Genomic DNA, 13,584 nt, shown 5'->3' with positions numbered 1-13,584 from the left:
CCGAAAGCACCCCGTGACCCAAAGCACCCCGGTCTCCCCTACACAGAAGTTGACTGATGTTTTATCATTATGCAAACTTATAAAGTCGGAAGGAATGTGTGCAAAGTCAGAATGAAATGTGAACAATTATCCCTTGTAGTGTAACCATAGAGTTCTAGATAATTTTTGCCATTGAGCAACATATCACATGACTAACCACAGGTCCGGGTAGTCCTGTGGGTACCTGGGTACTACTCTGCACCCACCTGACCTGGGTATATACAAGTTACCAGTCCCAGCCCTAGTAGTAAATCTAACTGTACTGCACTTAATGAGATCTTATTTTCATCCAAAATGTATATCATCGATCGGTTTATGAAATCAAATGTAAGAATTTATCACAACAAATGATCAATGGTAGACCTAGGGGGTATTGGCAGTATGCCAGAGTCGTCGATCATAACTTTCAACATTATGAGGTAAGATATTTCATCTTAATGGTTAGAATGTCTATGTATTTCGCAATCATAACCGCATTTATGTGAAAGATTATTGTACATACATGTGAAACAGACATGTAGACATCTACGTAAGTACATAGTCTGCCATTACACTTGGTAAACAAACCATCTCATTCCAACTCGTGATTGTTGTATTCGCTTCTAACGACAATGATCAACGAAGGGTCGGACTTTGATTCGTTCTGAAACATGATCTTGAATTACTTACGTTATTTGACTGTAAATTCCCTTCAACCCATTTAGCTTCGGAGGATGTAAACGCCAAAGAAAGAAGGCAAACAATTCCTAAACACACGCGTAAATCCATCTTTCGTCTGATGTCAACTGTTCCCTCTGCGATGTCTAAAATCCGCCATGACAGTGTACAACGTCACGTGATCACCTCCATGGCAACAAATATACAGGTGCGCGTCAATTGTTAACAAGCCACTAATGCCGTATCCTGGATCATCGGTTTGCTTTACATGGGTGACCCTGCGTTACATGGTGCGTTTAATATCCTTTAACTGGTCATAAGATTACAAACAGACTTCTCAACAATCACAGCTCAATACAAGATCTGTGCTGAGAGATTACTCGTCGCTATATGGCTGCAATTTTATAATAAATTGCCAGTATGTCAAGCCGTTTTCACATTTATAACGGAATTACAGATATCTTCAATTGTTTTAAGGATATCGGTATTTTATTTAAAGATATCAATAATGTTTTTAAGATATCAAAAAAATAAATAAAGATATCTTAAATTCATTTCTGATATCCATAATACAATTACTGATATCTTAAAATGTTACGGTGACATGAACAAACTAGTTTGTGATATCTCTAAATGTATTTAAGATATCATTAAACAATTACCATCCTACAGTACATAAATATATTAGAAATAAATTCAAGATATCTTAAATTCAATTCAAGATATCTTGAAATAAGTTATACATATCCGCAAATGCATTACAGATATCTTTAATTCAATTCAAGATATAATTAATTCTGACCGTTACTGATATCAAAAATCCAATTAAAGATATCATTAATAATTTTGATGACATATTTATATCAGTAATTGATATCAGTTATCTAATTTAAGTAACATTATCAATGTAACATCTTTAATAATGGCAGCAATTGAAGATATCAATAATCAATTATTGATATCTGTATTTAGTTTCAAGATATCAGGAATTGAATTATTGACATCATAACAAAACATGACATTTTGATATCTTTAAATCATATTTTGATATCAATAATCGAATTTAAGATTTCAACATTTCTTTTCAAGATATCAGTAATACGCTTCACCATATCCTTAATTAATTTCGTGATATCTCATATTTTATTTAAGATATCTACAATTATCTGTATTTAAGATATCTTCAATTCGATTCAAGATATCTTCAATTCAGTTCAAGATATCTTTAAAACAATTGAAGATATCTGTAATTCCGTAATAAATCTGAAAACGGCTTGCCATACGCCCACAAAGCTTGAAGGCTATCTTGCCATGCAGAGAGAGCCTTCGCTCAATGTTTAGATAGAGTATTCACAGATAATGTATGGATTCCTGTTCTTTCAGTCACCAGCGGGCAAAAAATAATATTACTTTAAAAAACAAAAACTGTTAAGAATATAATACAACTTTTGTTTTCTACTTTGCAACAACAAAACGCGAATGAATAACGTGATGATTAAGAACACAATATGTTAAAAGAGAAGACAAAAAGACTAGATCTATGTTCCCAGATTTGAGTAGAAACTTCAGTTTCTGAATTATAAAAAAAGTTCATTTGGTGGAGCAATTTTTAAAGTAATATTTTTTGAATGGTAACACTATATATATTTATCACAACAATGACGTCACAATCAATTGACGTCACTAATGGCTCTGCTATTGAAGCTGTTAGAAGTACTTATACCACTGCTTATCGCTGTCTACAAACTGAAAAAGTGGAGAATGGAGAATCCCACCAAGTGTCTTTTGATATGAAATATATCAACACTTCTCGATAAAAGCCTCCGAGTTTTAAACTTTTATCGACTCGTGTAGATGTACTTGATATCAAAGACACTTGGGTGGTGTTCCCCATTTATCATCCAAAACTGGCTCCTACAGGAGATATCGCTTGAGTGAGATCAATGAAATTGCATCACAACGCTTTGCAGACCACTGTGACCTCCCCCCCCCCTCTCTCTGTCTCTCTCTCTGTGTCTCTGTCTCTGTCTCTCTCTGTCTCTCTCTCTCTCTGTCTGTCTGTCTGTCTGTCTGTCTGTCTCTCTCTCTCTCTCTCTCTCTCTCTCTCTCTCTCTCTCTCTCTCTCTCTCTCTCTCTCTCTCTCTCTCTCTCTCCACACACACACACACACACTGGATTGTCTGGACCAGACTCGATTATTTACAGACCGTCGTCATATAGCTGGAATATTGCTGTGTGCAGCGTTAAACAACAACAAAGAAAAAGAAAACAACGTTTGACCAAGCTAAGCTGAGATTAAATCTGCGGTCAAGGCCAAAGTTAGTGGTCTTTCACTCTCAATAAACCTAGTGTAACAATACCTCATTACATGTAATGAGAATTACATATCTGCCTTGACATAATTGGACCAATGTGTAATTAGCTGATGCATTCAATCAATTACGAGAAAGCAAGGTTTCAAGTCTGTTATACGGAGCGTTAATTAGTCGTTTGTTTGTTTGGAGTTAAATAACAAACAAAACTTCCCCTACCAACACCACTACTACTTCCACTACCACCACGTCTACCACCACCACCACCACCACCGCCACCACCACCGTTGCTACTACTACTACCACCACCAGAAACAACATAAACAACATCAATATAAGATAACACGGGGATGAAGTTTTAAATTCCTTGTTTCTCGTGATTTGTTTTTTAAAATAAGAAATATTATTTGGGATTTTGTTTTACAGTTTTTCCCCGGGATTTGGTTATTTTTTTCTGAAATACGCGCATTATCTGGCTACAAAAAAAAATAAACACTCTCAATAAAATTAAAGTATGTCCAATATATTTCAAACGCGGGGCAATCATGATATTTCTTATATGACGGACAAACATTCCCAATGCCATGTCATGACGTTTGGAATGTGTGAACAACACACATAACTGTTAATTACATCACTTTCGAACCAAATGGAAACAGTTGAACCATGGTCTTTTTTATATGCCTTATTTTCAAACCTGTGTAAAACCCATTCATTCAGTTATGTTTAAGCACCATTAAAAATATATGGAAATCCTTTTATTAGCATAAATCCCAAACATGTGGTATATAAAGACACAGTATATTTTTTTTCTATAGATTTTATCGCCTGTGAGCATGAAGCCAATATTTCCAACCTTTATTCTGAACTCGAGACCCGTGAAGATCCGGGTTAGAATAGATCTTCAGGAACCATGCTTGCCGTAAAAGGTGACTATGATTGTCGTAAGAGGCGAATTACGGGATCGGGTGGTCAGGCTCGCTGACTTGGTTGATGCATATCATCGTCTCCCAATTGCGTAGATCGATGTTCTGGTCCAGACTCGACTATTAACAGACCGTCGTCAAATAGCTGGACTATTGCTGAGTGCGGTGTTAAACAACACATCAATAAATCTTAACACGAGGGTAGACATGAAAAAGCTCTGCTGAACGGGAAGCGGATTATTGAACACCGGCCGTAAGTTGCCGTGCCAATTATGTATGTAATGAACAATTCCCTAGTTTATCAGCTGGATTAATGAAACACGGATCAATTTACACCAACCAGCTACAGGTGTATCCCGCCAAGTCAGCTTAATTCGAAGTTAGGCCAGACATGTAGTTTGTTTGGTTTGGCGTACTGTAAACTACGTTTATAACGAACACGCTTATACCGAACTGACGGATATAACGAACTGTTGTGGGTCCAGTCCATTTGCTGTATATAGGCTGTATGTATGCTTATAACGAACTACGGTTATAACGAACTAAAATTACTGGCCCCTTTTAGTTCGTTATAACCGTAGTTTACTGTATTTTGATAGTAAAACTAACGCAAATATTCTTACGCAAGTTTCATAGACTCTTTGGTGAAACACACTGGTGCGGTGAGGTGAAGTGAAGATCCGAGGTAGAATAGGTCTTCAGCAACCCATGCTTGCCGTAAAAGGTGACTATGCTTGTCGTAAGAGGGGACTAACGGAATCGAGTGGTCAGACTCGCTGACTTGGTTATTGCGTAGATTGATGCTCATGATGTCAATCACTGGGTTGTGTGGTCCAGACTCGGTTATTTACAGACCGCCGTCATACAGCTCGAATGCTGCTTAGTGCGGCGTTAAACAACAAACAAACAAACAAAACTGAAAACATAATCTGGGCGAATTTCGACCCCACGATCACGGGATTCTGGCCTACCTAAAGATCGCAATTAGTTTGATTGGTGAAAAACGTTTTGGTGAAACCACGAACACGTTAGGCTGGCAGTGATGCAAGTGATTGAACAAGATCGTACACCAATGCATTCTGTGAACTAAACTGCCAGGCAATAAAAGCATACCCTTAAAAAATTGGATATGACAAAACACTGCAAAGATCAGGTCCAAAACACAACTATGATACCCGTATCACATACTTCCCCATCGAATAACCATTTCTTGTTTGTTTCATGACAGCCAGTTTGGCCTTTCTTAACCTCGGTTTATTACCGATCATTTGATATTGAGAAGGGGGAAGGGATTTGTCTTAAAAACCAAACAAATGTGTTCCAGAATAAAACTGTAAAACATTGTTCTCGGGTTTAATCCCAACAAAATGATCTCGGGTTTTAACTCAGACAAAGTCCTCTCGGGTTTTAGCCCCAACAAAATTGTCTCGGGTTTAAACCAACAAAAAGTGCTCGGGGTTTACCCCAACAAAATGTTCTCGGGTTTAATCCCAAAAAATATTCTCTGGTTTTATCCCCAACAAAATGTTCTCGGGTTTTAGCCCCAACAAAATTGTCTCGGGTTTAAACCACATCAAACTGTTCTCGGGGTTAACCCCATCAAACAGTTCTCGGGGTTAACCCCATCAAACTGTTCTCGGGTTTTAACCCCATCAAACTGTTCTCGGGTTTTAACCCCAACAAAATGTTCTCAGGTTTTAACCCCAACAAAGGGTTCTCAGGTTTTAACCCCAACAAAATGTTCTCAGGTTTAACCCTAACAAAATATTCTCTGGTTTTATCCCCAACAAAATGTTCTCGGGTTTTAGCCCCAACAAAATTGTCTCGGGTTTAAACCACATCAAACTGTTCTCGGGGTTAACCCCATCAAACAGTTCTCGGGTTCTAACCCAAACAAACTGTTCTCGGGTTTTAACCCCATCAAACTGTTCTCGGGTTTTAACCCCATCAAACTGTTCTCGGGGTTAACCCCATCAAACAGTTCTCGGGTTTTAACCCCATCAAACTGTTCTCGGGTTTTAACCCCATCAAACTGTTCTCGGGTTTTAACCCCAACAAAATGTTCTCAGGTTTTAACCCCAACAAAGGGTTCTCAGGTTTTAACCCCAACAAAATGTTCTCGGGTTTTAACCCCAACAAAATGTTCTCGGGTTTTAACCCCAACAAAATGTTCTCAGGTTTTAACCCCAACAAAGTGTTCTCGGGTTTTAACCCCAACAAAGTGTTCTCGGGTTTTAACCCCAACAAAGGGTTCTCAGGTTTTAACCCCAACAAAATGTTCTCGGGTTTTAACCCCAACAAAATGTTTTCGGGTTTTAACCCCAACAAAATGTTCTCGGGTTTTAACCCCAACAAAATGTTCTCAGGTTTTAACCCCAACAAAGTGTTCTCGGGTTTTAACCCCATCAAACAGTTCTCGGGTTTTACCCCCATCAAACTGTTCTCGGGTTTTAACCCCAACAAAATGTTCTCAGGTTTTAACCTCAACAAAATGTTCGCTGAACGTGCTGGTTGTACTGAAACGTGTGCTGTAAATATTACATCTGCTCCTCATTTAGTATATTTCTTGTTTGTTTTAAGCAGCGACCGAAAAATTGTTTTGTCTCTAACAAAAGTCCCACATCACCAAGCTCAACCATCTCTTCTCACCCAGTCCAAGTCAAGCTGAAATAACAATGGATATATTTCGAACCGAATATTTTTGCTGGAATTTTATCATAAAAATATAATGGCCCCGAAAAAGATTATGCTTCAGACTATTGAAAAAAAAGATATCGTCAGCCACAAAAAATACTTTCTTGCAAGCTGTTCTTAAATGTTTTGGATTGAGGCTCAGTTTTAATTTATAAAAGTGTCTGGTTTTGACGCTGTAGCTGAAACATATATCTCGTCTCCATACAAAATCACAGTACAGCGATAGAGATCTTTTTGTTTCCAAATGCTCCCATTAAGATGCTCAAATGTGCCACGGGGCACGTCGTAAAGATGTTCAGATATATATGTGACCTCTCCGGGAGTTTCTAAATAATAGGTGAAGTGAAATTGGGTTTAACGTCGCGTCCAAGATTATTGCACTTATATAGCGACGTGCATGTACGTGTGTGTTTGTGTGGCTGCTTGTACTAGACCGGACTGATGCCGATTTATAGTGCTAGCTCACTGAGATACCATGCCGCAGTTTAACATGAATACCCCACGTAGACACAGTATACTGACTCCGAGCCGACCAGTCCTTGTTTTAGCCCCTTAATGCCGAGCCAGGGTTACAAATAAGTACCATCTTTTAACGTCTTTTGGTATGACGCGGCCGGGGATCAAACCCCGGACCTCCCGCTCTCCGGGCGGACGCTCTACCACTAGACCACGGAGGCGGTCTTCTAAATAATAACCAACGGTACGTGACGTTTACAGATATCAGGAGGGGTGATTTATCTGATGGCTGTTTGAATGCATAGGATACCACCTTAAAGGTTATATCGAGTGAATAAAAACTCCCACAGTGTTTTTTCTAATACATTCCCGATCCAACTGTCCAGGGGCGGTCTGGTAGCCTTGTGGTTAAAGCGTTCGCTCGTCATGCCGAATACCCGGGTTCGATTCCCGACATGGGTACAATGTGTGAAGCCCATTTCTGGTGCCCCCCGCCGTGATATTGCTGGAATATTGCTAAAAGCGGCGTAAAACCATACTCACTCACTCCAAATCTGCATCACTTTATAAGCTTCAGCAAAGTGCATGCTTCATGATCTGATGACAAATGCAACACGATTCACTTCCGAAGACACTTTCCTTCAAGAACGAGCACGTATATTTTGGAGGGTGCAACAATATATTTACATATCTGTGTAGCGACAAGTCAAGCATCACAGAGATGCTGTTACCGCAGGGATCTCTCAGCCTATTGACACGCATGAAGAGATATCTGTATACGGTTTACGACCGACTCCGCGACCTGAAGGCTATAGAGAGCGAAAGGTCGGTCGCGTCATTGGTAAAGACGTTTATAGGTGGTACTTCTGTTACCCTGTTGAGCGGTGTGGCTTTAGGAGGCTAAAACAAGGACTGGTCGGCTCGGAGTCAGTAGACTGTGTCTGAGTGGGATATTCATGTTAAACCGCGGCATGGTATCTCAGGGTGCTAGCATTATAAACTCGGCATTAGTCAGTCCGGACTGCTGGTACAAGATCATATCTCTCTCTCTCTCTCTCTCTCTCTCTCTCTCTCTCTCTCTCTCTCTCTCTCTCTCTCTCTCTCTGCAGCGTTAAACAACAACAAAGAAAAAGAAAAGAACGTTTGACCAAGCTAAGCTGAGATTAAATCTGCGGTCAAGGCCAAAGTTAGTGACCTTTCACTCTGAATAAACCTAGTGTAACAATAGCTCATTACATGCAATGAGAATTACATATCTGCCTTGACATAATTGGACCAGTGTGTAATTAGCTGATGCATTCAATTAATTACAAGAAAGCAAGGTTTCAAGTCTGTTATATGGAGCGTTAATTAGTCGGTTTTTTTAGCATTAAATAACAAACAAAACTTCCCCTACCAACACCACTACCACCACCACCACCACCACCACCGCCGCCGCCGCCGCCGCCACTGCCGCCACCACCACCGCTTCTACTACTACCACCACAACATAACAAACAACATAAACAACATCAATATAAGATAACACGGAGATGAAGTTTTAAATTCCTTGTTTCTCGTGATTTGTAGTTTGTTAAATTATTTTCTAACGTTATCGTAAATATTTTTGTCGGACCGCTTAATCATTGACTCAAATTAACAATATTTGAGCAGAAAATGTAAAAAACCTAAACATGTTTTTTAAAATAATAAATATTATTTGGGATTTTGTTTTATAGTTTTTCCCCGGGGTTTGGTTATTTTTTTCCTGAAATAGGCGCATTATCTGGTTACAAAATACATTAAAAAATAATAATAAAAAAAAATAATCTCTCTCTCTCGCTATATAAGTGCAATTTCCCCTCACCTGACCTCACCCCCCCCCCCTCTCTCTCTCTCTCTCTCTCTCTCTCTCTCTCTCTCTCTCTCTCTCTCTCTCTCTCTCTCTCTCTCTCTCTCACGCACACACACATATATGCACATTGATAAAGACACAGGCAGACACGTGCAGCCACAGACACAGACTATATATAAGTGCTATAATTACCCATTTCACCTCACTACACGGCCTCTCAGGTATACGGTAATGACTTGACAGATATTACACGTCTTTTGAAACCAAGCCACACGGACACATGAAATCAATACCACCTGACCACGAATATAGACGCTTTGTGTCACCGAGTATGGAACAGATATAGCGCTTATATCTACACAAGACCCGTGAAGATCCGGGGTAGAATAGGTCATCAGTAACCCATGCTTGCCGTTAAAGACGACGGCTCTTCACGGGTCTATAGATTAATTATGAGTTTGTTCTAATGCAATCGATAAATACATGCTCACAGTCTTTTCGAGGCCCCTCGATATTGGGCACGGGATCTTGTGGAAGTGGAATGAACAAAATGATAATAAATGTGACTTGTTAAATAATTAGCCTGTACCATCTAGATTACTTCGACAGAATGGGGGCGTGGTGGCCCAGTCGTCTAAGGCGCCGCGATTCGCTGTGCAGAGCTGCGTCCGTTTGGCACGCCAGAAACCTATGATTGTTGGTACGAATCCCGGTTCGCCCCTATTATGTTTCTAGGTTTGTCAGCACCATACACGTGCTCGTGGGTTTCACCGAAGTGGTAAACGTCTGAGACCTGCATCACTTCGGGCTTTCCTCCCACATTAAGCTGACACGCCGTGATATAACTGTAATACTGTTAAAGTCGGCGTTAAACCCAACTCACTCACTCACTTCGATAGAAGCATATATCGCGTTATCGACTGACTGGCTCAATAAACGAACATTATCATCAATGTAATTCCTAGTTAAACATTAAACGTCTAAGAAACCATGAAAGAACCACACCCAAAGCTGCGGTGTAGATTTCAAATAAGAATACACCATCTTCCTTAATTTCCAAGAAAGGCTACTCCTCCAACAGTTTATAAAAGCCGTAAAAATCCTTTTGAGATCGCCCCCTGATGGGGGTTATCCGATCTGTGCTTCTCATTTTAATGACATTTGGTCGAAAGGCGCAGTCATGTAGAGTTTGTGCAACACTGAAGCTCCGCTTGAATAGTATCATATATACGCATTGCCTTTGTGATTCGAAGAACACAAACCTGCACAGACATATCACGCAGTCTTCAATTAGACTTGTATACCCATATAGACGTAGAATATGTAAAGAGGAATACATGACCGTTATGTCCCGGAGCGATAAAAGGTATACAGTACCCCCTACCTATGTCTATAACTTGTATAATTGATGCTGTATGTGAGTGAGTGAGTGAGTGAGTGAGTATGGTTTTACGCCGCTTTTAGCAATATTCCAGCAATATCACGGCGCGGGACACCAGAAATGGGCTTCACACATTGTACCCATGTCGGGAATCGAACCCGGGTCTTCGGCGTGACGAGCGAACGCTTTAACCACTTGGCTACCCGACCGCCCCTTGAAGCTGTATGTGTATGTGTGGTATCTCATAACCCAAAGCGCGGCATTTACATAACGTATGTTTCTTATTACAGTATTTTATTTCACGTATGTGAAAAATGAGATCATAATATCCCCTCTCTCGAAAGACAATCGATTGTCCCAGAAAATGCTTGAAAATGAATATAGTTTTGCTGTTGAAAGAAAAAGAAATTATCTGCCACAAAAATATTATGTGGCGTAATGCATTTTACAAAAGAATATTTAGGCTCAAACTTCTGATTAAAAAATATGTGGCGTGATGCATTTTTCAAAAGAATATTTTGGCTCATACCTCTGATTAAAAAAGACCCGTGAAGATTCTGGGGTAGAATAGGTCTTCAGCAACCCATGCTTGCCGTAAAAGGTGACTATGCTTGTCGTAAAAGGCGACTAACGGGATCAGGTGGTCAGGCTCGCTGACTTGGTTGATGCACGTCATCGATCCCAATTGCGTGGATCGATGCTCATGATATTAATCACTGGACTGTCTGGTCCAGACTCGATTATTTTACAGACCGCCGTCATATAGCTGGAATATTGCTGAGCGCGGCGTTAAACAACAAACAAACAATCTGATTAAAACAAATATATCTGGCTTTGGAGATGTAGCTGGAAAAAACCCATCTAGTCTCCATACGAAAACCACAGGGTCCATTCGTGAATCCAGGAATCAGTGTTTGAAACAGGCAGACAAAGTCAGTGTTTTCTGTGACGTATCCTGTCTTCCGTCCTGGGCAAGTAGCTAGACGCAAGTCAGGTCGAAGAAGGAAGGCCTCGGGGCTCTTCATACAGGGCGGTTGATAAGGTGTCAGCCACTGGGACGGAGTGTGGACTATAAACAAACAAGGGTGGTCGCTCTAGATCAAGGTCATTACCCCAGCGTGACATTGTACGAGCGCCAAAATCAATTTGCTGCCACTTAAGTCATCCGAAATCAAGTTACAATATGCACACCCGCACGCCCCCTACACACACCCTCACATATAACACGTTTCTCATTGTTTTGTGGGCGGTGGGGTAGCCGAGTGGTTGAAGCGTTCGTTCGTCAGGCCGAAGACCCGAGTTCAATTCCCACATGGGTTCAATGTGTGAAGCCCATTTCTGGTGTTGCTGGAATATTGCTAAAAGCGGCGTAAAACCATACTCACTCACTCTCATTGTTTTGATCAAATTACTCCTTGATTGAGGAGCCATGTGCATATCCATTCTGAAAAGGTTAATACATTGATACCCAGCGATAATCATGAGGTATTCCCAACAATCAAAACAATTTCCCCTGTAATTTGCTTGGACCTGCTTGGTTGAGTTTGTTTGTTGTTTAACGTCGCACTCAGCAATGTTGTAGCTATATGAGGGAGACCCTTACAAGACAATCCATGAGCATCGATCTACGCAATTAGCATGCGATGGGAGGGATGACCTTCATCTATACACAATCGTTGTACCACGTACAAGAGTATTTGTAGACAGGGATGTTCGAGATTTTAGAATGTTCGTGAATGTTCACGTTTGACTGTTTTCCTATCGTTTTTCAAATTGTTCGATTTCTCTGTTGAAAGTTGAAAAAGATTCTACAAGATCCTAGTATCTTTTACAGTCAATGTCTATAGTCAGGCAATATGTATATTGACTTATTCACTCAGGCAATGTACATTTTGACTCAAAAATGACACTGGATTTTAGACAGATTGACTGAAATAAATTAGGCGCCTTAATTTACTATCCTAATTTTAATTAGGATCTGTTTTGGTCTTACGAAAACCAAAGTAGCTTCACTAAGTAAACAGTTTACACAGTATGTTGAAATAAATCTGATGTTAACAAATGTGAACACATCACTAATGATCGTTGTTTTCTTAATAAATAAAAAGTAAAACGGATAAGAAGCTAAATAGTTTATTAGTCAATTAATAGGCAGCAGTGACCTGAAACAGTCTCCTTGATGGTGGTGACCGCCTCCGTGGTCTAGTGGTAAAGCGTCCGCCCGAAGCGGAAGGTCCGGGGTTTGATCCCCGGCCGCGTCATACCAAAAGACGTTAAGAGATGGTACTTGTTGTTACCCTGTCTGGCGCTCGGCATTAAGGGGCTAAAGCAAGGACTGGTCGGCTCGGAGTCAGTATACTGTGTCTGAGTGGGGTATTCATGTTAAACTGCGGCATGGTATCTCATTGGGCTAGAACTATAAATCGGCATCAGTCCGGACAAGTACAAGCAGCCACACACACACACGTGTGCTGTATAAGTGCAATGATCTTTGACGCGACCTGTATCGGGTGGCTGTTGGTGCAGGACTCCTAAAACAGTTGTACAGTATTCAGATCAAGTGCGATGGTCAGGGTGTAGTTGTGTAGCGAGTGGCAAACAGTATCAGACAAATAGATCCAAACGTCACAAGGCTGGTTCAAGATGCAGTCTTACATGTCACAACAAGAACTGTTAAAAACTTAGACTGTTTGTGTGTTGTGTAACGCCGGACTCAGCAATATTCCAGCTATATGACGACGGTCTGTAAATAATCGAGTCTGGACCAGACAATCCATAGATTGACATCATGAGCATCGATCCACGCAATTGGGATACGATGACGTGTATCAACCAAGTCAGCGAGCCTGACCACCCGATCCTGTTAGTCGCCTTTTACGACAAGCATATTTGCCTTTTACGGCAAGCATGGGTTGCTGTTCAAAGACCTATTCTACCCCGGATCTTCACGGGGCACTTTATATTTGTTCACACATAACAACTGCGAAAACTTACATGAAAACGATAACACTGTTATCTAAGTCATATATTTGTTCAAACTATATTCTGTATGTTCTGTAGCTGAACTGCAGTTTATGTCAATAAAGATAAGTAACATAAGAAGGGACTCTCGTATTCTTTCATGTTTGAAGAACCAAACAATTAATTGGAGAAACATTTTTAATTACTTACAGAAGTTACTTTGATCTTCGTAAGATCCAAACAGATCCAAATTAAAATTAGGAGAGTAAATTAAGGGGTCTATATCATTTCAGTCAATCTGTCTAAAAGCCAGTGTCATTTTTC

General features: G+C 40.2%; 1 protein-coding gene across 1 annotated transcript in view; it reads right to left on the bottom strand.

The window, feature by feature from the left end:
- LOC139458387 (transmembrane protein 145-like) overlaps nt 1–848 on the bottom strand; it is a 51,351-nt gene extending 50,503 nt beyond the window's left edge. Inside the window, exon 1 of the mRNA XM_071239801.1 lies at nt 709–848. Within this exon, the coding sequence (XP_071095902.1) occupies nt 709–807 (99 nt within the window). The 5' untranslated portion in view covers nt 808–848. The remainder of the gene's footprint in view (nt 1–708) is intronic.
- Nucleotides 849–13,584: the final 12,736 nt, after the last annotated feature.

This window comes from Haliotis cracherodii, unplaced genomic scaffold, assembly GCF_022045235.1.
Source record: "Haliotis cracherodii isolate W230 unplaced genomic scaffold, xgHalCrac1.p SCAF_12, whole genome shotgun sequence".
Classification (NCBI taxonomy): domain Eukaryota; kingdom Metazoa; phylum Mollusca; class Gastropoda; order Lepetellida; family Haliotidae; genus Haliotis; species Haliotis cracherodii.
Note: the sequence above shows the minus strand (reverse complement) of the source record. Positions and strands in the feature narration are given on the sequence as shown.